Source organism: Nesoenas mayeri, assembly GCF_963082525.1.
Source record: "Nesoenas mayeri genome assembly, chromosome: 2".
NCBI classification, from domain to species: domain Eukaryota; kingdom Metazoa; phylum Chordata; class Aves; order Columbiformes; family Columbidae; genus Nesoenas; species Nesoenas mayeri.
In genome coordinates, this window is record NC_137543.1 from 56,670,431 (window position 1) to 56,696,230 (window position 25,800).

Sequence of the window (25,800 nt, forward strand, 5' to 3'; positions counted from 1 at the left end):
CCAGGTAGGTTTTGAATGTCTCCAGAGAAGGAGACTCCACAACCTCCCTGGGCAGCCTGTTCCAGTGCTCTGTCACCCTCACTGAGGAGTTTCTTCTCAAATTTAAATAGAACCTCGTGTGTTCCAGTTTGTACCAACTGCCCCCCCTGTCTTATCAGTGGTTGTCACCGAGAAGAGCCTGGCCCCATCCTCGTGACACTCACCCTTTATATATTTATAAACATTAATTAGGTCACCCCTCAGTCTCCTCCGAGGTAAAGAGCCCCAGCTCCCTCAGTCTTTCCTCATAAGGGAGATGCTCCACTCCCTTAATCATCTTTGTTGCCCTGTGCTGGACCCTCTCCAGCAGTTCCCTGTCCTTCTGGAACTGAGGGGCCAGAACTGGACACAATATTCCAGATGTGGTCTCACCAGGGCAGAGTAGAGGGGGAGGAGAACCTCTCTCAACCTACTAACCACCCCCCTTCTAATACACCCCAGGATGCCATTGGCCTTCCTGGCCACAAGGGCACAGTGCTGGCTCATGGTCATCCTCACTGGCCGCACTGAAGTCCCAGGTTGCGATTCTGCTTGGTATTCTGTTCCTGCCACACAAGATGCTGAACTCCACCATCTCATGGTCACTGCAGCCATGGCAGCCCTCAACCTCTACCGCTTCAACCAGACCTTCCTTGTTAGTGAGGATGAGATCCAGCAGCGCTCCTCTCCTAGTTGGTTCCTCCACCATTTGCATCAGAAAGTTATCGTCAATGTACTGGAGGAACCTCCTAGATTGTGGCTGGCTGGGTGAGTAGTCCTTCTAGCAAACGTCAGGGAAGTTAAAATCCCCCACGACAACCAGGGCCTGTGACTGTGAGGCTGTCTCAGCTGTCATCAACTTCCTCGCCCTGATGTGCTGGCCTATAATAGACACCAACAACAGTATCACCCCTGCCAGCCTGCCCCTTAATTCTCACCCACAGACTCTCAACTGATTCCTCACCGGCCCCTGGACAGTACTCAATACATTGTAGTTGCTCTCTCACGTAAAGAACAACTCCACCACCTCGCCTGGCTGGCCTGTCTTTCCTGAGAAGGACATGGCCATCCATGACCACACTGTTGTTCAAAATTATTTCTTTACTTACACAGCAAGTCAAGAAACATTTGTCAAAGAGAAGAATCTGACAACTACCAGAACCACAGAAAGGAAGAAATGTGTTTTAGTTTATCTGCTTCGTTCATGATTTTAAGAAATCAACAAAATAAAAAACCCATAGCATATGAAAGCGGAATTGTGTTTTGCAGCCTCCACTCCCAGTTCTCCCTCCAAACTTGCCCCACTCATTTAAAATAGCTGTAGCTACTGTTACATCTGCAAGCCACACTGATAAAATAGTGGGAGATTTGGTAATCTGTTTATCCCAAACCTCATTATATTTAGCTATATTCTAAGATTCTACTAACTGTAACACAAATTTTAAAGGACACAAAGATTTTTTTAAAAAAAGGAAACTTTAGTAATAAACCTGATCTGTAGCATCAGGCAACTTTATCATTGGGAAAACATATAGCAAAGATCAAAAAATCCTAAAAAGATCCTTGCTATCTTTTTGAAGCGATAATGTGCATTATTTTTGCTTTTCAGTATTAAAGATATTGATTTAACTTTTTTTAAAAAACATTATTCCAAACAAGTTTTTTTTTTTTTAAATATTTTATCTAAGAGGGGACAAATACATAGGATTAAAAGTTTAGCTGACAGAAGGTGCTGATCAGATACCTCTAATACCTTCCAGACATCTACTGAAAAAGGCAAATTATTTAAATTCCGCAGTTACATGTTTTAAAATAGTTTGGAGCTCATTTTTAACTGCTGTTAGCAGTCTACTGTTTATGTTTAAATACATGGAGCTTAAAATTTACCTGTATAGTTGAATCCCCCATTATGTATTTTGCTCCTTCTATTACTGCCATATATGAAAATCTTAATTGATCGGGAGTCTGAATAAGTCCCATTCGATATCTTCTCATATCCAGTAATACTTTCTTGATATCTACCGAAGATGGGTCCTTTTTTTCCATCTGCAAATAAAGTTACATCAAAAGCGTAACTGCCATTGATCAAGAGAGACAATATAAAAAAAATTAAAAGTAAAAATGAGTCATAAATTCAATCTAAAAATTCATTTTTTCATATAATGTTTCTATTAGTTATATACAAAATTAACATTTCAAATTATTTCTAAATTGGTTTTACAGGGAAAAACATTAGCCATCTAATGAAAGATTATTATGAACAAATCAATGATCATGTATTAACCAAATAAATCAGCATCCTAATATCAAGTCTTAAAATTAAGAAATTTAGATGTGCTTGATTTCATTCAGGCATGTATTTGCATTTTGAAATAGGACTTCAAGAATCAGAACCATAAAGCAGTATATACTTTCCTCCTGCTCCTCAACGGAACAGCCATTTGGAATGACTGAATGTGGCAGAGGTTTCCTTATTTAAAGCAGAATCTCTAACCCAAGCAACGCATACGCTTGTCCCCACACTACATTCATGAGGTCTTTCAACCACATATCTGCACTTCTTGCAATGTTTATTTTAATTCATCTAAAGTATACTTAATTCAAAACATACATGTTTTTAAAACAAAGAAAAACTGAAGAAAAAATAAATTGAGAGGATCTAACCAAACAAGAAGGTAAGTGTCTTATAATATAATGAAATTCTATTTCACCTAACCCTGTGCTACATTTCTCACTATTACCAAGCACAGCCAAAGACAAAAAAGTCTGCATCTGGACTTGAAAATTCATCAAAAATTTAAAGATACTTTAAATACTATTTAACATTTAAAGTTCACTCGAGTCTTGAAAAATGATAGATGATGCAGTTCACAGAGTAAGCAAAACCACCTACTCATTCATGTGGCACTGCAGGAGGCCCAGGGGCACATCTGAGTTCTCATCCCAGTTCAGATATCAATTTTCTGTAATCTTAACAAAAGGGGCCTGTCAGACCTGCAAGATGTTCCATGTTTAGAGAAAAAGACGTCTAGATTCAGATGTCTCCATAGATATTTAGGGAGGTAGTTATGGCCCCAAGCCTGGCAGTATTTGAGACCAGACAACACCCTCAGACACACGGTGTGAACTGTGGGGTTGTCATAAACAGGGACAAGAGTTGGACTCAATGATCCTTGTGGGTCCCTTCAACTCAGGACGTTCTATGATTCTATATTCACAAGCCTAACTTTTGCATTCGTATTATGAAAAAAAACAAACCTTAATCTTTTCTAAGCACATCTTCTATAACAAGAAAAGAATGCTTACGATTTACCTTCCAGGAAGCTTTGAAAATGTGTAAAGTACTTTAAGATGTATTTGTAAATATATTTCAAGAGCTGTGTTTTTAAAGTGTCAACATATGAAAAAAGAAGTATGACGTCTTAGTTAAGTTTTCACTGGTATGCCATTAACTTAAATGCTTTCAAAGCCTTCTGACTGAAAAGCCCACATTGGGAGGACAAGCAGGGTGTCAGGAGAAGGAAAAGAGTGACAGAGGAAATGACCAAATACTTACCAGGACAAGACAAGTGTCTACTAGTGAAAATGTGCCGGAACGTCCTATCCCTGCACTGCAGTGAATCACTGCAGGTCCGTGTTCAGGACTTAGCGAACCAGACTCTCTGACTTTAAACAGAAAGTTCAGGAATGAAGCTGGGGATTCAGGAACTCCAAAGTCTGGCCATGTAGTATAATGAAAATGAAAGATCATCCTGGACTCACCACTCTAGAAGTAAAAACAAACAGACAATACAACTAGAAAGTATTCGACTTTTGTTTAGTTAGCACACTTTTCCCCAATCTAAATCAATAACTATTTTCTATTTTAAACCTCCCATTTAGACAAACAATCCAACAACTTGCCTCAACTTGGATGACAACCAACAGTGCAATCTGAAGCAGTTTTTCATCCGAGTTGGTAGTTTTCCCCTTTGCAATTACTACCATACACATTTTTTTCTTCTTCTCAAACTTCCAATATTATATTTGGTTTGTTTTACTACTTGCCCCTAAATACTCTTCTGCTATTAATGCAGCATAATGGCTGACAACAGTTATTAGCATCAACAGGACTGAAAAAAATCCCTGTCAGCATTGCAAGTCCTCTCTGCTCTTGCTCGGAACAAGTTTTAGTATCAAGAGGTATTAGCCTCTACTACTCACTCTACTACTCTCTACTCACACTACTGAGAAGAGTGGAAAGCTTTATGGAAACAGCCTAGAAGAACCCATATAGCGGGATGTCTAGCAAGACTTTTGCTGGACATGTTCATTCTTTGTAAGAAATAAAAGAGGATTCCAGAACCACACAGTTGTTTTAGAACCACGCAGCTCTTCTAACACGACCAACGAACCGCAAGTATTGAAATGACAGCAAGAAAGTATGGATGTATTTGAAAAGCTTTGATGACAAATTTGGACCACATATTTACAGAACTCACTTCAGACCTGCTGTTCAATGCTACTCCTTGCCTCCCTTCTTCTCTTCCTGCAGTGATTTTGAGACAGCTTGATCACTGATTTAGCTCAGGAATTTTAGAAAGGCTTAGTTATTTTTATCCTCCCTCCATTTCATCTCATTTTCCACAGTGATTGAAACTTACATAAATCTCCAGAAAGCTGGAACACAAGGTTTAAAATATCAATGTATTCCAGAAAAGCTTTTTCAGCAACAGTAAAATGTAGCTATGGAACTAAAATAGGTTCTGCTGTTCATCTTCTCCTCAGTCTGTTTCAACTTCTTATGAGGGACAACTTATGAAACTCATTTGTGAAATTAAAATAATCCAGTTCATGGTTACCACAGTAACAAAAATACTCTTCTCCCATTTTGTCTTTTGCCTTCAACGCCTGATACCGCAAGACTGCCAATATTTTCAAAGAAAACAGTGGATATTAACATGACTCAAACACTCTCAAATGTACAGTTATCTTCCAGGAATATTTTGTCTTTTGGCTAAGAGCTCAAGAAGGACCACAGAGTCTCATCCATAATATTGGGAAAATGAATATACATTAAGATTTCAAAGGGAAAAAAAATCAAAACTACAAAGGCCCAAATTGTATAAATACTCTGGGATTTCTCTTATTAGTCTGAAGTAAAGCATTAAAGAAAGTGCTTCCATTCTCATCTGAGAACTTCTTACTAGTCTTCTCTACCTAGTTTTTAAACTAATGAGTTAACTCATTAATTAACTGAAATGATCCATTTGTTTAAAAACCATGAAGGAGATATATATTTTTATAAGAAATCTGGAAATTACAGAATTTTAAAGAAGATAACACTCTTAAGCAATTTCCTCTAAGAAAAATCAACTCACAAATAAAATCAAGAGGAAAACTGATGAGTGAAATGCACATACTAGGTAAAGCAAAGGTTACATTTATTTCTTATGAATCTCGATGATCCTTTGAAGTAATTGATTCTCTTTCCCTTCCCCTCAAGAGTCTTCAGTAGCATTCCAGCTGAAAGCCTCCTTTATACCTCAAGAAGGCAAAAATGCTCTTATCTATAGAAAACAAAGGTGATCTGTGTTGTGGGGTGGGTTTTTTTTGTTTTTCCTGAAATCCCATCCTGTAAGAAGCACTAGTGCTCTCCTAAAAATATCAGTAGTGCTTCAAGTACACGGCCAAGTGTCACCCTGCTCATACACTAATCTGAAAAAAGGTATTTCTAAAGGAAAGATGAAATAGTGCCGTTGTACATCTCATCCAGCTCTAACCCACAGAATTACTTTTCTCTGCCTCCCCATACTGTACAAAGGCTTTATGCATCCCACAATTTTCCACCACTTCAGCTCATTTTAAAAATATCTGGTTTCTTGATCTTTCTCCACAAGTCCCATTTCAGAGCACCGGAACTAGCTGGTCTTCTTTGAACTGGCAGTTTCACACCATACAGCCAAATCCCATTAGAATATTTCAAACCTCCCACATCTTCTCTGTTGAACAGAATGGCTCTTTCAAGTGGTGCCTGGCAGTCAAGCTGTACAGCTGAAATACTGTCTTTGTGTGAATACCCATACCACCCTTCCTTAAAGAAATCCCCTGTCACTGAGCCCTGCACCACAGCTATTGCTGACCTGAAGTGAAGCAAGACTAGGATGAGAAAAGGTTTGGCTTGCTAGAGAGTCACAACTGTTGATGGACAGAAATACAATTTTGAAGAACAACTGGTTTTATTCAAAGTGTTATCAGGAAACTAGATATTCTGCTAAATAAAAAAGCAGGACTTCAAGACTCAGGCAGTAATATAAAATTTTATATATGTTATACACAGGAAACACACTTCTGTGTGATAACTGACAACCAGCCTATTCTACGGTAACCACAACATATTCTTCCAAGATTTATTCCCTAAGACTAGCGACCAAAAAAAAAATAATAATCCTTGAATAATTATGGGACAACTTTTAAACAAACCACTTTTCAAGAAAATTAGTCAAACCATTGTAGCAAAAGTCTCATGATCTACTGGGATAAGCTTTCAGTAAACAACCAACACAGCTAAAATTGATAAGCTCAGAAAGTCACCACCATGGTTCTCCACTGACCACTGGCAACACTAACAGCATAATCAAAGGATGAGCAAACCACAAGCCATGCTCCAGGTTACAAGCAGGCACCCACACAAGGGCATGAGCAGAAAAATAATATCATGCCATTAGATTAACTTGCATCAAAACAAGCCTTGTCGTAACCTTTTTACAGTGACTATCCAATCATTCAAAACAGAAGAGTAAAAATCTTAGAATAACTTGAGGTTGTTCAGTCGCCTGAGGGTATGAACCCAAATAAAATGCTATCAAAATGCTCAGTGGAATTTGATGCTTTCAATGTCAAGTAAAACAGGTGAAGACAGAACAATGCTGGTCAGTCAAATTTCACACACTCATTATAAAATCCTTCACTTCATAGTTTAATGGCTACTGAAATGGTCTAATATATGAAGGCATAAAATACACCTATGACCTCATAGTGATGCTGCATTTAACAATCATGCCTAAGTGCATTAACAATTAATTTGATCATGTAAAATTGAGAAGGCAATATTCTAAGCACTGAAATTCAAATCTTAAATCAAATTCTACCACAACCCCTTCTAGCTGTTTATTCTAATTCTTGGCAACACGGTTTTCAAAAGGTACATAAAAATGGCAATGAGAACAATCCGGTCAAATAATCTCCACAAACATTCTGGGGCTTTTTTAGTAACTAGTGTATATCAACAGAGTAATAGCTATTGCCCATTGAATCTGCAAAACACTTGACATTCAGGTGAGTTTGGGCTCTCCTAAACTGTTACACACCAGTACCTTTCCTAATACCTCAGACTTATTTCTGTGGTCACAAAGTCCAAAATTAATCCCTGTTGCAGTTCAAAGTGACATGAGGATGCCCTACAAGTTTAAAAGCAAATGTTCACCATGTTTCAGAAACCCCTTCAAAACACTGTAAGAATTAAATACACATCTGTATACAAAGATACCCCAAGACCCCAGAACATCACCTGCTATTAGACTGTTTGCCTCCACAAATAAAACATCTTCTCAGTACATTTGAAATTTTGGACACTGGAAGCCGGCAGCAAAGCAAACCTTACCTTCTTGAACTACACTGGCACTTCCTGGCTCTTTCGCAGGATCAGACAGCGAGGGCCACTAAGCAGTCACGCACCACCTTAATCTGACAGCAATGGCCACTCAGAGGCTTGTATTAACTCGAGAATCCATTTTGCTAATGGGTTTCTCGAAATATTTGCTATTTGCAGATGATTCAAGATTCCACCTGGGGTTTATTAATGGGCCTTACTCAGAAGTATCGTATCACCAGTGTCACATCAAATCTGGTTCATTTCTTCTAGTCCATTTTCCCCCAGCAAACTTATTATTTGCAAACCTCAGTTTCACCCGCTTTATTATTTCTAGGAACCCAGCCTGAGATATGTTTCATCAAGGTTCCTCTGGCAATTTAAATTCCTATTCACTGCTCCATTTCCTCACCCAGTCAGTCCCTGGTTTCCCTCAAGTACTGATGATCATTTGCCCTACTACAGCTTCCCTGAATCTCCCAGCACCAACCTGGTGTGATTTTGCTTATAAGCTTTCATTATGTGTCACATTGTATCTTTCTCCAAGCTATCTGGATTGCCACACCAGAAATTACTGAAAATACAAGTTTTCTTTCACTGAAGACCAGTATTTACACTTTTGACAAGGAAAGCTAGAAGCAGCAATAAAGAATAGTAGAAAAATACACATTCAGCACAAAGTGAAGTCTTCCAGAAGCCAGCTGCCAATATTTACTGATTCTCCCAGGATATCAACACAAAACTTAGCAACCATATCCGATCAGGTCATTTTACAGATTTAACAAAAGGCTCTCATAAACACCTATCGCTTCTTGAGTACACTGGGAGACTTTCCTTCAAATCACAGACATGCGATAGCTTCGCACATAAATTATTATAGATTTTTAACAGTAGCACAGTATTTTCCTTCTACCCCTATTTTCCGGCAGAGGCAAGGATTTGTGGAAGCTTTCACAGTCAACCTGTCCTCAGGGAGAGTTCTAAACCTGAGCAATTACAGCAGAAAACAGGAGTCAACTTTCAGAAGAGCTGACAACACCTACAGAATGATGGAGGATACACAATGAACCACGATGGAAAGGCAGCTTCCAATTTCTGTATTCTAAAATGTGGACTGGAAATGCTGCACCAGCAAGACAAAGCACATGAGAAATACTTTCAAATCTTTTGGAAATACACCAATAAACACCATCTCCTCTCCAAAGCTTTATTGGACTACCCCAGCCACAACAGCAAAACCAAATGTTTGCCTAGAACAGATATAAACAAATCAACCTGCCAAATGCTTTGATCTAATCCTAAAAAACAAACATTGCCGCCCTCCACAAATCCCACCTGTACTTCCAACTGCTCTTTAACAAAACAAAACCACCACCAACAAAAACAACCAAACATTCAGAAGCTGTCACATTGGTAAGAACATTAAACAAGCACTTAGACTTAATACATACGTATTTTGCTTATGTATTAGAGAGATTTGTTGCAGGAACACAAATTTACTTGAGTTCAGAATGGCTGTATTGTAAAGACAACTCTAGTTCTCTGCATTTTCAAGGATATACTAAAATTTCTTAAGTATTCTTGGAATTCAGAGTATATTTTGTTCGTGAGTCATCTTATATTCCAGGCATCAAGCGGCTAAATGTCTTTACTCTGCCCCCACCAAAGTCCCCTCCAGAAAAACTTGTGCAAGCATAGTTAAGCTCACATTTCAAATTACTGGGAATACTCAGTTCCCACAAGTTTTATGTATTATTACCAAATTCTTACAGAAGGCTGTACTTAACATTCACAGTATTATTCTAGAAACTATATAGGTTTTCTGTCTAAGTAACAAAGTATGTTCTACTTCCTGTAGCTGTTTTATATAAAAATATTCTTTGGAGTTAATATTTTGGGAGCCTCGTAGGACTGACAGGGCACTAAAATAAAAATTAAATGCAGTAAGACTGCCAAGTATTTGTGAAACTGAGTTGCACGACACACAAGAAACTCTCTACAATGCTGATCAGTCTGCATTACCAGCCCAAAGAAAACCCAGAAATCTAAGTGCTCCAAAGTCTACTATAGTATACATTGGGCTGTTCCTCAGGGGATTTCTGCATTTTCCAGCTAATGTTATGTCCAAACATACACATATCATGAAAATTGCATCCTTTGAAAACAGGAAGTTTAAGATTAGGAGCCAACGCCAGCCAGACAATTCCACAAAGAAATCTTTTGGTAGCTGGGAAAATCTGCCCCGGTTTTCCAAAAAGGAAAGTTACTCTTTCTCAGCACTAGCTTGCAAGCACTGCTCTTCTCTTTGCCTTTGCTGTCAATAAACAGACAACTAAACAGAAATTCTTCAGGTCAGTAGGACAGAATTTCATAAAGCTCTTCTTACATTGAACAGACCAAGGAACAACACACCAAGTTTTATCATGTTGGTCTCGTGAGGGAGGTTTCACATTAACAAATATTACCTCAAAGTTACTATATTATCTCAATAGTTACTATAAATTCAAGTATTTTTGACCAAATATATCAATGTTTAGTTGTATAAAACAACATGCAAAGGATCATCTTCAAGCTTTCCTTTCCCAAATCCACTAACACAACCTTGAATAAAACTTGCCATACTAACACTTTCATTTAATATAAGGCAAGGTTTATAGGGAGAGAGAATATCTTACAAGACATAGCTGGAACAAACAGACAAGCTCTTCAATCCTGTCTTCAGCTCTGAAACAGAAGCAGCAAATTCCAACCCAAGCTCAGGCCAGGAACAATTTTTTTGAGCTTAACTTGATTAAACTGGCAAAGTGCTTAATTTTTAAGAGAAAGGGATGGTTGGTCCTGTGGAGCAAAAGGGGAGGTAAGCAAGAGGAGATAAAGTTACCTATCTACAGGTGGCAATCCCCCCTCCCCCAAAAAAACTTTGATAGCTGGACTATGGAAGACTGAAGTTCTATTAAAAATAGTCATTACTAAGTCTGATTTCTGATATTCGAAAGAAATCAGAATTTCAAGTCCTAGGTCTCTCCTTTTAGGTTATTTCTTACAGCTCCTCTTAGATTCACCAGTACTATCAGTTACAATTCAGTATATTAAGGTACTGCGAAATAGGAAATACAAGTGTAAAAACGCTAAAGCGGTTCTCTTTTGATGTATAGATTAATTGAGGTCTAACTCGCTTCTATGCCACACATACATCTTCAACATTATCAGAAGCAAAGTGCATAAAAATTTTCAGTGTAAAAGCTCACTCAAACCTGTAGCGACAATATGCTAAACAGTCTTCATTATATACTTAAGCCCAGAAATATGAGCCCTGCAGACTGAGAAAAGCTTACGTTGATATTTTCTAATTGCAGGAGATGTACTGTGTAATAGGACTTGACATCTTCAGATACTAGCCTCACACGGAAACCTGTTTCAGTGAATGTCATTACTTCCTCTTCTTTTGTTGGCCAGTATTGTGCACACTTCACCTATTTTTTTTAAAGGAAAGAAAAGAAGAAAAAAAGAAAAATCTGATTAAGAAGCCCAGTATCTTGTACTTCGCATGAGCATATTCTGAGACCCTGTTATTCAATACAGTAGACTCAAGTACTTGCCCTCTGTTTGGGGAATTCTCTACGTCCATCATGTTTACAGCCAAATTATTACAGCTGTTATGCATTCCAGCTTTATCTGTTTATGCTTGCTTTCATCGCAGGGCTACCATGTTTTGAGATACGCCTTAACCCTTCTCCCTCTCCCCCCTGTAGTTCTCTACAGTGAACAGAGATCTTCACTCAGTTATTTCAACACCATTTCTCTCCATTCCTGATGTGCATACCTGCACATTTACATAACTGATGTCACACACCCCGTTTTCCGAAGGTTTGCTGAATACTGGAAGATTCTACTGAAACAAAAGAATGAACTAACAAAGCAATCCAAAACTGTCCCTTATCTTCTATTCCTGTCGCACTGAACTCGAACTTTCTGTAGGAAAATATTTGCATTAAAAAGTGACTTTTTAATGGGCTATTCAAATATTTTTCACTAGAAAGTCTTCTCTGAAGAGAAACCATAAACCTCATGTGACATGCATTTATAACTAAAATCCACAGTGGTTTTGGGTACATTAGCAGAAAAACTACACAATAACAGAAGATTCCTGTGTTCTGCACGTACACCACCAGCTGTAAAGAATCAAAAATAACTAAACCCGTTTGACAGTTGCTGGGCAGCAGCTTGTCTTCCTTGTTACAAACAGCTAAGATCACTATATAACAAATATACTACTCTGTTAGATTTAGAATAAATAATCTAAAGATACCCTAATTCAGATTTGCTTGCCCACCTTCCATTTTGTTCCAGAGCATCTTGTGCTGCTTCTACTCCATCTCATTTCTATCTGTATATCCTCATTTCTCAGGATGTTACTTTCACCTTTATGGATGTAGATTTATTAGATGCTGTTTTCACCAAACTGAATTTTGTGTCTTAGCTCCATCACTTTAATGTTACATGAAATACATGTTATGTTGTATGCCAGTGAGAAAGTCTGTTAATTCTTAACATAGCACTCAAACGTGGGTCAACTGTATTACAATTGTGTGGCCTACTTTACAACTTTAGGCCTCATATTACTTACCGATTCTTTTTCAACAATTCTGTTCAGCATGACAACTGCTTTGGTTTGTTGTTGCCATACCATTAGCCAAAAATGACAACATGTATTAGGTAGTGGACCCTGTGTAGTAAAAAAAGAAAAAAAAAAGGGAAAAAAAAAAGGGTGGGAGAATGTATAGGCAAAGCAGTGTTTGAATACAGTTCATAGTTCACTGTGTGAAACATAAAAAAGGTCTTCCTCTGAAAAGTTTAAATAAATTATTAATAGAATTATAGAAATGACAGGCAAGAAAGTAACCACACTGCACAGATCATTCCACTACTTAAAAGTTTTTTTGTTTTAAGAAGGAAGGAAAAAAATTTTTCAAAAGGGCACTAAGAACTCAGGGAAAGGGATTTTTCAGTTTGGGCATCAATACTATTGTGCTGTTAGAAGAAAAGCTACTGCAGGCTTGCTCAGAAGGTACAAGAAGAAATAACAGGTAAAAGTATTGTTGCAACCTGTTTCTGAAAGAACTAAAGAAAATATCAAGAAATATTTGAAAGCTTTATATGTAGTGAACTATGCATACATAAATAGTCCCTTTATCTTTTTCTTAAAACATAAAATAATGTGTCTGCAACTAGATCAAACAGGTGGTTAGAATGAGATATATATAACTCACAGAGACAAGAAACCATCCAAATAGAAATGACTGTACAAATCCCCCTCCTCCAGATTCTCAATCCCTATGATAACCTAGTTAATGGGTACTACTTACCTGTGTTAAAATGTAGTATCTCTGGGCTTCTTCTATGACCACTAGGCTGGCATTGATATAGTCATTCTCGGTGTTCTGCAGTTTTACACGACTATGATCATCTAAAATTCAAAGAAAATTAAGAATTAGTAATGCATCCATTTCATGAATACTCTCTAACAGGCAAGTTTAGGCCTGACAAGCAATTAGAAATAAATCCTGCAATACAAACCAAACGGCAAACTACAAATATACATGAAACTAATTTCTCATGCAACTTTGATAAGTGCCTCAGCATTCCATCAAAGTAACTTCAGGCAGCTATTAATAGAAGCTGCTCAGAAAACTGGAATACCCAGTTTTCTTTAAAAAACAACCAAACAAACCAACCCTGTCAAAAGATGCTCACAGACATCCCTCAGCAGTTGCATTTCCTTAGTACAACGACACCACAGCCCCCACCAGGCAGCACTCTGTCCTATCACACCAAATCACTCCACTGCATGTTTCCTTTAAGTTCAGAATTACAAGATTTCTGGTGAACTGAAGTTTCATAGGTTGAGGTAGAATCATAAAGTTAAACACAGAAAGCTTCAAAAAAAGGCAAAACTGAACTTCTCTAACAAGCTCACTCGTAATAATTCAAACCAAGCTTTGATCAATTTAATTTTCCCTGTAACTTATTGTTCGGTTCTATACAAATTAGAAATACTGAAGGGCACATGCAAAAATGTACCTATTGAACAACTCTTCTAATTTAACTAAGCCTTATCTTATTACGCGGCCTCTCACGATTACACAGGCAAGACAGAAGATTTCCCTATTTAAGGCAGAGGCAAGCAAAGGACCCCATTTAAAATTCTAACATTAATATGAGAAAGATTATCAGACACTCATACAAAAACACTGCATAATAAAAAGTCACAGTGGCTGTTCTTAGAACCTTTTAGCATCTGATTTATCACCCTCTAGGAGACATTTAGGTAATTTGACTTGTTCACAGTAAGTAACCCTTCAGCCATTTATTCAAGATGTATTAAATAAATAGAATTTTTAGTTTAAAATTTGCACACAACTGCTTGCCAGGAAATGAGATCCCAACCGACTGCAAACCTTCTGAAGCTCAGCTGCCTAGACAGACTGTTTATGAGAAGAGTAAATAGGAAATAGCAAACAAAAATGAATTTAAGACACTTCAACACATTTCAGGAAGAGAAGGAACAGATTCCATAAAGAAAGTGGCAAACCTGACAGTGAATTACGGTGGAGTGCCAGCTTTTAACCTGCATTCAGCTGGTCTAGCCCACAAAACTCACTCAGGGTACACACTGATGGCACAGCTGCCTTTAAAATGTCAGCCTTCTCTTCCCTCTCCCATCCCTGCATCAAAAGGCTACCTTCCTTTTGACAAACATCTTGGGAAACGCACAAAATCCTTGAGTTTTGACATGAGCAACTACCACATTCACATCCAGTCCACCTATGACAGCTGAACTCAATCTAAGTCCTGGTATCACAGCCAGTCTATACAGCACTAGGCTTATCTAAGAAATCCATTAATATGACCCCAGATGGACAAAACACTGATGGGAATAAAAAAAACTGTTACTAAATTACACTCTTGTTCTACAGATAGCTCAAATGATTTTAGAAATACTTTCCATATGTTTGGAAACCTGGGCAAAGTACACTTACTAGGTCTTTATCTGCTTTTATACTCTCATCTGCCTGCTACTGACAACTGCCAAAGAGAATCTTGCTGGATTCAAGGAAAGAAGTCAACAGGAAGTTACTATCTTTTTTTTTTTTCCCCTTTCTTTTCTTCTTTATTTTTAAGGACTGAGATTTAGGGTTGTCATCCTACCTCCTTTAGCTGCTACCTTTTATATGCAGCCATGTACAAACGTGCAGAGAACAGAAATATGCTGAAAACCTATTTTTAATACAAAAGTATGAGAAAGTTACTGGTTTAGTGTGTTTTCATTAGCATTCCAGATGTAAGGCAACACCATCTTGTCTTTCAGGAATCTTAAAACAATTTATGATGCATCTCTATGAAAAAAAAATATTATCAAAGCCAAGATACAGTAAAATTAAGACACACATGTGTTTAAAGTTAAATATATCTCCTTGTATTATTTTGTCTGGATAGGAAAGTGTTACTTTTTCCTTTCATGTATCACTTTATCTGAAATGTTTCTACTGGAGGGAAACCAAGACCTTTGTAAATATTACATGTCATTTGCCAACAGGAAAAACTTAAGATCTTGTTATAGTAAATCACACATACCGGTACTAGTGTTCTCGGAAAGATGACGTAAGCAAGCGCTGTTAACAGTTTAATCACCCGGCAGCAGCTGCTGTATTGCTGCCAGTAGGAGATAATTACCGAGGCTCTAATGAGGCTTCCTACTGTAATCTTCACAAGCATTTCCAGGCTTGTTTTTTCTTTCTTATAAATTATGCTTTGTAAACATGACAAATGAAATTCTGAAAGTGCTTTTAAAAGCCCCTTTAACAACTAATTCCATGTACAGGCAGCCTCTCTCCTTCCCAGCTAAAACAGAAACGATCCTACATAAAAAATACACTGGCGTACACCCCACAGGACAAAGAAAACCACTAGAATATATTGATTTCTCTTCTTTCAAGGGAAAACGTTCCTAAAGGACATAATGACCCAGAAACCTCATTCAAGCCCTGGCTTGCTCTTCTGAATTAAATGAAGCAAGCCAACTTTTGACAGAAAGTTAGCCCTAACATATTTCCTGTATATTAATCTTTTCCAGTTACAAAGTACCTCAGATTTATATGAATGATAAATCTATCTTAAATCTTAAACACTTTTCCGAAATGTTGCCATGCCCACAACAGCTAAAATGTAGTACTCATTTTCTGAAGTGCTAATTCCCCTATTTCAACAAACTATGCAGCCCAAAAAGGAAGTGAAAACCTTAAAAACGCTTCTCATTCTGGCTTCAGCACTAAGAAAACTACTCCCAGAACCATCCTGTCCGAGATAAGCGAACTCTTATTATCCACTTCAAGCGAAACCCTGCCCCACTGATATCACAGACAACACTCCCCATGTCTCAAATAAGGCAGAGACTTCACATTACACATCCATTCACCCACTCCCTGCTAATAAGAAAATTACATATCCAGTTAGAACTGAGATACAAAACATTTGGCATTTTACCTCATACAGTTCTTGCAGTTGGTTAATGAAAGGATTTCATTTGAAAACAACTGTGTTTCTAGAAGTGAAACCAGTGTATAACTTAAAAGTTATCTTTTATCCAAGAGATGTGTCTGGCTCCCCAAATATAGAGCCATTAACAACAAAGGAGGGTGAAATACTCCTGAGTGAATTTTAAAAAGTCATAAATAAAACATGTAGCCATAAACCATCCCAGTGACCCAGTTTGACCCTTTCCTGCCTACCCACAAATCCCCTTCATTTCACTAATTTAAATCTAGCCTGAGCTGCTACATTATTCAAATTACAATACTCTCTCACTGGACTTACAGTCTCAAGACTCGGGGGTTGCCTAAGGCAAAGGAAAGGCAAAGTGACTCTTCCCCACCCCGACACTGGTTGTACATAATGAATGCCATCATATCAATCATGAACAAGCTCATAACTGAAATTTATCCATACTGAAATGTATGTATAACTACTGCATGGGATCCTTACACTTTTAAGCAGGACTGTGAAAAAAACTTTATCGTATCTTAAGTATGGATCAGTGTGTGCTATTAAAATTCCCCTCTTCCTCAAACCCAAAGAAAAAAGTATCTCCAAAAGCAGCATGCTGAGTTCACATACCATGTTTCTGGTAGCAGAATGTTTTGGAGAATCATGAGATAATGTAATAAAAATCATCAACATCAGCTTCTAATATTGACAACAAGAAGTGCAGTAGGCTTATTTTGGAAAGATCATCTCCCTGTTCTCAGCACACTCGGAACACAGGACAGAAAGGGAACATTTTTGCAATGATAATTAATCAGCACTATGCAAAACCATCCACGTCAGCTCTAACTCCATTCTCTGTAAAGCACAATACTCTTCATGTTCCTTTCTCCCTGATAACAACTGTAAGCCTGTGGCTGAAAGGTTCAACAGAGAGTTTACTAATGGTCACAGGAAGAAAATAAGAGAAATCACTACCTTTCAGGACATTCCAACAGCAATATGATTTACTAGGCAAAACTGTTCAGATGACCTAAGAAATTGGGCTACACACATTACAAAATAAGCTTAAAGAAACAACTGCACAAACCCTCACCTACTCCCCAAAAGCAAAAGAAAAAATTTTAAAAATCCTATCAATTTTGCTGACGGGATTTACTTCTTGCCTCTAAATCTGGGACCATGGTAAAGCAGATCTCTAAAGGTGTTTACAGTCGATCTGAGACACTAGACTCCTCTGATATCAACTAAAGATAAGATTTTGAAGGAGAGTAATAACAGAAATCTTAGAGTTTATTAAAGCTATCAATAAAGAATAATAACCTCACAAGTTATTTTCCTCTTAACAATGTTTTCTGAGAAATGGTTTCATCTGTCAGGAAATGACTAGCTGTCAAACCAAACCTATTTCAGATTAACTTCCTGTTTCAATACTACTGCATAGCCAAAATATTCCTCTCCCTATTCTAGACTAATACCAATCTGCTAGACTGCTATTTATTTTGGCTAGGCAGTAACTCTTGAGGGCTTTTACCCAACCAAACTTATCCACACCACAGCTCTTTAGCCAACAAAACTGGACACTAACAAAAATATTTATGAAACCGGAGACAATGTGAAACTCAGCTGTAATGGGCAAAGATGATTACCCTTTCCCAGCCAACAGAAATCAACTTTTACCTAGAAATGTATGTAATGGACAGAAACTGGTTTCAGTGTGCGGTTGAAATGGGGCAAACCAACCCAAGGCATTTTTTCCTGCACTTGTAATCTACATCTTTTCCATAAAACAGAATAATCTTTGCATTTCCTCTTGCAGACTTACCACGTCAGATTTTAGAGCGGCTTGGCCACTATCTAGGTTAACAAACTATTTTTTCACTGCTATGGAGAAATAAAACATTTGCATCAAATTTTGTCTTCCAATATGTTTAAGTAGCTAGATCTTAGAATTTTAACTGATAGTTCTGAAGGCCTTTGACTATCAGAGAATATTAGTATTATCACCTGTTTTTTCATTTAAACACTGTTAAAGAGCAGTAAAATTTGCAAAGTGAAGGACTGAGACATTAAGATTGAGTAAGACTGAGTTATCTTGCATTTCTGCAATGCCAGTTACTTTCATATAAGCACTACGATTAGAAGTGTTCACCAGAGCGGCCAAACTGCATAGTTTTTACCCCAGCTGCTTTGAAATTTAGGTACTGTTTTCCTGGAATGTTATTTATCATATATTGCCTTCCAGGTCTATTTCTCCAGCTCTCACTATTGTTACAGAAACATTTATAAGTCATATTTGAAACCACACAGATGTAAAATTCAACAGGAATTAGTTCAAACGGTGTTTTGCTCTGTTCTTCTCATACAGCCTGTTCATAGTGTCCAGTTCTGCAGGCTGTCTTGGTGCCCAATTCAAACATTCTTTCTGTCATAAATGCTAAAAAACTGAGACATGTCTCATAACGTTCACCATCTTAGTTCAGTCATCAAGTTAGACTTCAAGTCAAGTAGCATATAACAATCCTAACTGAGCCCAACTACTACTTCAAGACTATGTTTTTTCTGTCTCTCAGATATTACACAGGGTCAAGGAATTAAAACAGTGACATAATTAATTTCCTCCTGATGAAACAAGCATATCAGAAGCAGCACGCTTTGCCATCACCAAAGTAGAGGTGTTTGGTGCTCTTCACTACTGTATAAGGCATGTCATGATTAAGGAAAACTTTGAGCTCCAAAAAACTACAGGAGATAAATACAAGTCATACCTCTACGATTACTGCAGGCATTATTAGATGCTACTTAAATAACACAATGTATTTCTTGTTTATTTTAGGAACATTCTTTTTAAAAAGAAAGCAAACCCACAAATGTATTGCAGGGTAAGCTGCCATTCTCTCTGCAGTATTGCCTAAGTAATGAAATCTATGGATGGGAGCAACGGTAAATGCATGAATACAGCTCCTGTCACAGAAGTTTACAGGATATTGGACCTACAAATAGAACTTGGGTCTCATGGATTGCAGTCCAATTTCCTGCCTTCTCTTCTTACAAACTCTATCCCAATTTAAGTATGAAACAGAAAGTGAATAAAATATGATCTGCTTTGCTTCTGGTAAGACGCTAATGCCATGCTGTAACAGGACAGCAAACCTGAGACATGTTAAGAACTTCTGATCGGCAAAAGTCTAGCAGAGGCCTATCCCCCTTTTCTAAGCACACAGCAGAAGTTAGACAGCCTGGACTGATTTGAGGTATCTTCTTCAGAGCTGTAGATTTCTCAGACAGATCATACTAGGGAATGCCATGCAGACACGGCAAAGAGGCTGTGCATCGAACTCTTAAGCTTGGTTCCATCAGAGTGCAGTACAGAGATTCAGTGTTAAGCCAGACTGGAACCATTTGGTAGAAATACGCTGTGCAAGTTGGCATTCCAGCAGCAGTCTAATGAGCAGCATGAAGCGCTGCATCTGACCAGTATGACTCAACCCGAGACCCTTTCTGTGCAATTTTGAGAAGTGCTATGCACATGCCATTACCACAACTTTCAACTGGAAACAAGGAGTTCAGCACTTCTCCAAATCTTACAATAGGTATTCAGATTAGACTTTCAAACAAAAAACCCCAGTATACCAGTAACCCTTCAAAAATTCTAGATCCAGTAACAAGAAGGCTTTTAGGAGCCTTTGGTGCTCTGGGAAACTTCGTACTGAAGAATACACAAACATTTAACCTGCTCCAACTTCAATATTTTGTAGAACAATTAAGGCTGCATTAAATTTTTTCCTAGTTCTTTCGAAAGATTTATGATAGCTTTCTCTAGCTATAACTGCATATTGGTACTCTTTTGCTCATATGTCTTTTTATAATAATTTTGGATTACAGTTTCTAAAGTAAATTATATTGAAAAAAGTCCACAACACTTCAGTAGCAAAGCAGCTGGTAAAAGAAAAAGCTGCCTTCACCTGAGATGCAAGATCATTATGTCACAAAGGCCATTTTATAGCAGTTAGCAAAACACAAGGCACTCCATAGCACACCTACTTGCATTAAGAAAATTAAAAAACAATTTCATGCGTACATTCTTGCACACAGACAAAAATAACAAAATCTCAAGTATTTTTTTAAAGCAACAGTAGAAATTGAGCAGCATTTATCCACATAATGTTACAAACGTTCAGAATCACTTAGCCCAAAGGGAAACTGTTTGTGTTAGGCAAGGTTTACTAACTTAATTTCTGTTCTCAGCAGATGTTGACTTTTTTAATGACAGACAAAGCAATTTTAAACAATTTATGAGAAAAATATCTTTACAATGCCACTTGTAAGCTCATAAACATTTATCTATAAACTATGATTTGCAATCACCTCTCATTCACCATGCAACACAATGAGTTTAACACATGAACTTTTCTCCCTTCTGTGCATGTGTTACAAAAAGTACATTTATCACAGGATACATGCCTATAGAAATAAACAAAATACAAAACCTACGATGACCATGATTTACTATCTACAGTATTTAAAAGTAAAGTGAGTAAATAAAAAGGCTATAAGGTTCACTGCAATAATTACAGAAAAGATACTTACATGGACTAACATCTCTGTATCTGTTTCGATTTCTGTTTTCTGGATATTTTGCAACTCTGTGGGGGTAGTCACTGGATTTATGACGAATTTCCTTTAAAAGATAAAAAATGCAATTTACTTATAGCCCGTATGCTGATTAACAGTAGTGTTCTATACATCCTATTGCAAGGCTTTCAAGCTTATTCATTAATTAAGGTAATTAATAATTAACATTTTCAAATGAACCTTTACTACACCTAGTGTCATTTTCACTCAGAGAATGTGTCTCTCACTCTTGGACAAGCTGTGGCCATTTAGATTTCCCCGCACTTGGCTAAGACCACCAAACTAACATATGCACAATTTGGTAAGCAACTGGTATAGCAGGAAGAAAGGGAAGAAAAAAAAAAAAACCCAGGTATTTATTATGCTTACAGTTTACCTCAGACTTGGATGTTATCTTCCACAACAATAAGAGACTCAGATAGACAGAACTAACAGCAGTATACTGTTTGCTTCTTTAACACCAGCTGTCAGCATAAAACCCCACAGATGTAATCGAACTAGTTCACAGAATCACAGAACGGTTTGGGTTAGAAGGGACCTTAAAGACCATCTAGTTTCAAGCCCCCTGCTGTGGGCAGGGACACCTCCCAATAGACCAGGTGGCTCAAAGCCCCATTCAGCCTGGCTTTGAACACTCACAGGAATGGGGCATCCTGTTCCAGTCTCCATCCTCATGGTGAAGAATTTCTCCCTGTATCTGATCTAAATCTACCCTCTTTCAGTTCAAAGCCATTATCCCTTGTCTTGTCACCACACGCCTTTGCAAAAAGTCCCTCTCAAGCTTTCTTAGCTACTGAAAGGCTCCTATAAGGTCTCCTCCGAGGCTTCTCTTCTCCAGGCTGAACCACCTGGAGAACAAAGTTAATGATTTTATGGCTGCTCTTAACAGCAGCTGGTAATTCCTGGTAGTTTCACAGTTCAACCCACAGAGCTGTAGTAGCTAAACAGGATCCAATATGAAGCAGCAATTCTAGACTCACAAATAGCAATATGAAATCACAGCCTACTTCTCCCTGGGCATTAATACAAATCTTTCAATAATTTGAATTTGGAAGATATTCAAACATACTCGTGTCACTGACAGGCTTTTTAAAAGAACATACTGTTAATATATTCTGAATGTTCTGTTTTATTAATTTTTTGTCTCTGTATCTTTTCCTCAACTTCATTAAGGTACACAGAATTACCTTATGTAGACAACTGAAAACACAGCTGAAGTGCTATTGATGAGCAGCCTCCAACAAACTCAACCCCTTTATATCTCAGTACCAATGCCACCTCAGCAGACATGTTGTACGGTATAGAACTGACAATATCTTACTTTAAATTTCCTTTTGTTTTTAGATGATGCTGCTACAAATTATCATTATGTCCCGAAGAGCATTTAAACTTCTTTTTACAACTAAGCACTCTTTAGCCTTCTCTACGTTTCCAACCTGTAAAGAACCTAAACCACAATGCAGAGTAGAAACTGTTAAGCATCAATGCTCTATGGATTTGTATAAAAATTTCTTGATCTATTAGACAATCAGTAGTGTTTTTTAGTTTGACACAGCACACTAGAACTTGTCTTCTCCTCTGGTTTATATAGCTTACAAGCTTTGGGATGATGAATAAATGCGTCTGGCAGGCATTCACAACCAAGTTCCCATGAAATGTAAATTTTGTATTATTCCACAACAGGATGCAACATTTTTTTGTTTTAAAAGCACTAGCATCCTCTGTACACAGAAAAAGACCTGTCATTTAGTCATGAAACATTAAAACAGCTAGAAACACTACTACAGTAATGGGGATAGGGCTTGTTAAAAAGAACTAAACTACGGAAGTTTAATGACTAGTTCTAAAATCCCTTTTCCCACATACAATCCAGCCATCACAAACTGGAGGAATAAATCAGATGCCAGATGTAATGTAATGCATGTTACACAAGAAAAATTTGCACTGGGGGAAAAAGTGAAAATCAGTATTATTTATTCAGTCATTAATTCAGATTGGACAGGAGCCCTGGGAGTCAACATAAATATTCCAAGCTTCATGGGATTTTACCACAAGTCTTGGTAAATTAATGGAAGAGAAGGGCAAATATACATAACTAGTCTCAACAAGAATAAAAACATCAATACTGAACTTTTTTTCTTCAGAGAAACTTACACTTCTCAGGCCAAGTATGTATGTTTCTCATACAACACTACCATAGGAAAATACCTTCATTAAAAAAAAAAAAAAAGTGGAAAAACAAGTAGTCAGTAATTAAGAGTATTTTCTACAAGTCTGTGCTATTTAGAAACATCATTTGCTATCTTCTCTTTATGTTTTTAAGTGGCTGTGTATTCTCTAGTTTTAATACAAAATAAATGCATTATTACCCTGAAAAAAAACCCAGGTTTGCAAATCTACAAAGTCAGGGAAATGTAAAATTTTAGTAAAAAAAACTTTATCAAAAATATTTTACAGCATAGCTGTAGAAAAATTAGGAAACCAGTATACAAAGTATAGAAGAGCTTAATATACAATTTTCTTTCTGGTTTACTTATCCAAGCACAACTAGATAATATGAAAATGAGCTGGGAAAGCTAACTGGTCCAGTTGGGCTATATCAGATGCATGTCTGTGTGTGCTTTTCTCCCTCATGAGAAATACTGGTTCTGGAGTTCTTCCTGTACACTTTTCTCTCATTAACTTAGCACAGCTTATTTCTCCTATTCCCTGTTAAATTCAAACTAAAGTTTGGTTCCATAATATCTGTCTAGAGATAATGTATTTCAATTACATGTAAATCGGATACACTACAACCTAAAGTTAACAAAAAGAACTCTCGCTTTGGATTGTTTTTGCTCATTTGTGAAAGAGCACTTTAAACACACATACTGGCTGAAATAACTGCTCTAGTACTATAAGCTTATATAGAAAGTCTCGCATATAGAACGGACTCAAAGACTGTTGTTGCAAGTTAATAATCTCGTTGTTTATAGTGGTGTATTTTCTGAGACAACGGCGCAGGTTCCCCGCAGCCGCCCGGCGGGTGAGGAGGGTGAGGGGGCGCCTGAGGACCCGCTGCGCAGCAGTTTCGGTGGCAGAGCCGCCAGCAGCAGGGAGAACGGCGAGCCTTCACCAGATCGGTATTATCACGTATAACTTTCCGCTCTGCCTGGAAACCGCGGGTAGAACACGCTGGCCCGGCTCAGACCAGGCCGCCCGGCTAAGCCCTCCGCTCCCCGCCGCCAGCACCCGGCTAAGGGGCTCCGGCCGCCGCCGGCTCCGCGCAGGCGCAGTGCGCCGCCAGCACCCCCGCCGCCGGGCGGCGCGCAGGCGCACCGGCAGCGCACGCGGCACAGCGCCTGCGCGCTGCCTCCCTCCGGCATCCCCTCCCAGCGAGCAGCAGCGGCCGCCTCCCGGGCGCATGCGCAGCGGCTGCCTGCAGTTCCGCTGCGTGCACCTGAAAACGAGTCGTGGCCCAGCGGCTTCCGCTCCCCGCTGAGGCGGCTCGGACCGGCAACGGGCGCCGCCAGCCCGCGGCCCCCTCCCCGTCCTCCCTCCCGCCGGGGCAAAGCCGGAGCGACCTCCTTCGCTCACCAAATAACGCGCCTGCCAGTCGTTGGTGGCATCGATCTTCTGGAACTCCTGCTCGATAATGGCGGACATGGCGGTGGCGGCCAGAGCGCGAGCCTGTCCGGCGGCCGGCAAGCTCCCGACCCCGCGCGCGCTGCCCGCCACACGGGAGCGGCGAGCGCGCACATACGCTCGCAGCGAGTCCCCCGCCGCCCGCGCCAGGCGCATGCGCGGCCCTTGGCACCGCCCACCGAGGGCTGCCGAGACCACGCCCTCGGGGCGGAGGGAAGCACCTGGGGTGACGTCACGGAGCGGCGGAGGCGCGGAAATGGGGGCCCGGGGCCGCCCGCCGGTGGTTTAGGGGCTCGGCGGGCTTGCACAGGCCCGCGGCGCCTGGAGCGGGGGAAAGGCCACTTCGGTCGTAAAGCCGGTAACAGCCGCTTATTGTCCCCGTGTCACTGAAAGGACAAGACACCTCCATGAGCGCGTCCGGCCAGCAGCGCGGCGCCGCCGCTGAGTCCCCGGCCCGGTTCAGCGCGGTGCGGCCCGCGTTCCGCCTTCAGCTGCTCGCTTTTACAAAGCAGAAGTAAGAAAATCCGGCCGTGTCAGACAAGCGGCGGCCAGGCTTGCCGTCTCAAAAAGCAGAAACGCGGCAGCCCGCGGCCATCGCTTGGAGGAGAGAGCCCCTGAGGAAGCGGCTTCGCGTGAAACTGAAGGTCATGCGGAGTTCAGCAGGAGCTGCGGGGAAATGCGCTGTGCGAAGTGCCCTTCCGAAAGCGCGCTCCGTGACTCAGCACAGGCTGCTGATTAACGTAACGGCCGTTTCATAATACATGTCGCTAACTAGTACCGCAAAGGGGAAGAGATTAAAGCCCCGGGCTCCGTCCTCACAACCCCCTCCAGTGGCCTCCTCTCCGCAGGGGCCATGTCCCAGACTAACTCCCAGCTGCTCCTCACCCCGCAGCGGGCGCCCCCCGGCCCGCCACTAACCGAGAGGTTTAATGAAGAACGTTTTTATCGGCCCCTTCTCACACCCGCCGTGCCCCCGCGGCTCCCCCACTGTGTTAACCCCGCTCCGCCCAGCCAACTCTGCCGCTTAGCCCCGCCCCTTCTGGCGTCCCTGGCGTTTAGCCCCACCTCCTGGTGCTTAGCCACGCCCCTCGGGGCTTAGCTCCGCCCGGTTCTGCCGCAACTGGGGCCGTTCGCGCCATACCGGCCCGGGTTCCCTTCCGAGTACCTCTCACGGCGCTGGTACACGCGCGGAGGTGCTGAGCGCGGCATCTCCAGCCCCCGTGGTGACTGCCGTACAGCGCTGCCCTGCGTGCCGTTGCCCCCAAGCAGCCGCGGACACTATGGGCGTGAGGCCAGGCATTGGGTGGTTTATAGAATCATAGCATCATTTCAATTGGAAGAGACCCTCAGGA

The 25,800-nt window shown here is 39.8% G+C and overlaps 1 protein-coding gene across 4 annotated transcripts in view; it reads right to left on the reverse strand.

Moving 5' to 3' along the window:
- PTPN2 (protein tyrosine phosphatase non-receptor type 2) overlaps positions 1-24,614 on the reverse strand; it is a 33,474-nt gene extending 8,860 nt beyond the window's left edge. For 3 of the 4 annotated variants that reach the window (XR_013921788.1, XR_013921789.1, XM_080339074.1), the window contains exons 1-7: positions 24,401-24,614; positions 20,780-20,870; positions 13,015-13,115; positions 12,276-12,374; positions 10,984-11,121; positions 3,575-3,784; positions 1,906-2,064 (exon numbers count right to left, since the gene is read on the reverse strand). Coding sequence is in view for 2 of the 4 variants with exons in the window: in XM_080339074.1 (XP_080195200.1) it covers positions 1,906-2,064; positions 3,575-3,784; positions 10,984-11,121; positions 12,276-12,374; positions 13,015-13,115; positions 20,780-20,870; positions 24,401-24,604 (1,002 nt within the window). In the remaining 2 variants the exon portion in view is untranslated. The remainder of the gene's footprint in view (positions 1-1,905; positions 2,065-3,574; positions 3,785-10,983; positions 11,122-12,275; positions 12,375-13,014; positions 13,116-20,779; positions 20,871-24,400) is intronic. The other variant, XM_080339075.1, reaches the window with a different exon arrangement.
- Between the last annotated feature and the right edge of the window lie 1,186 nt (positions 24,615-25,800).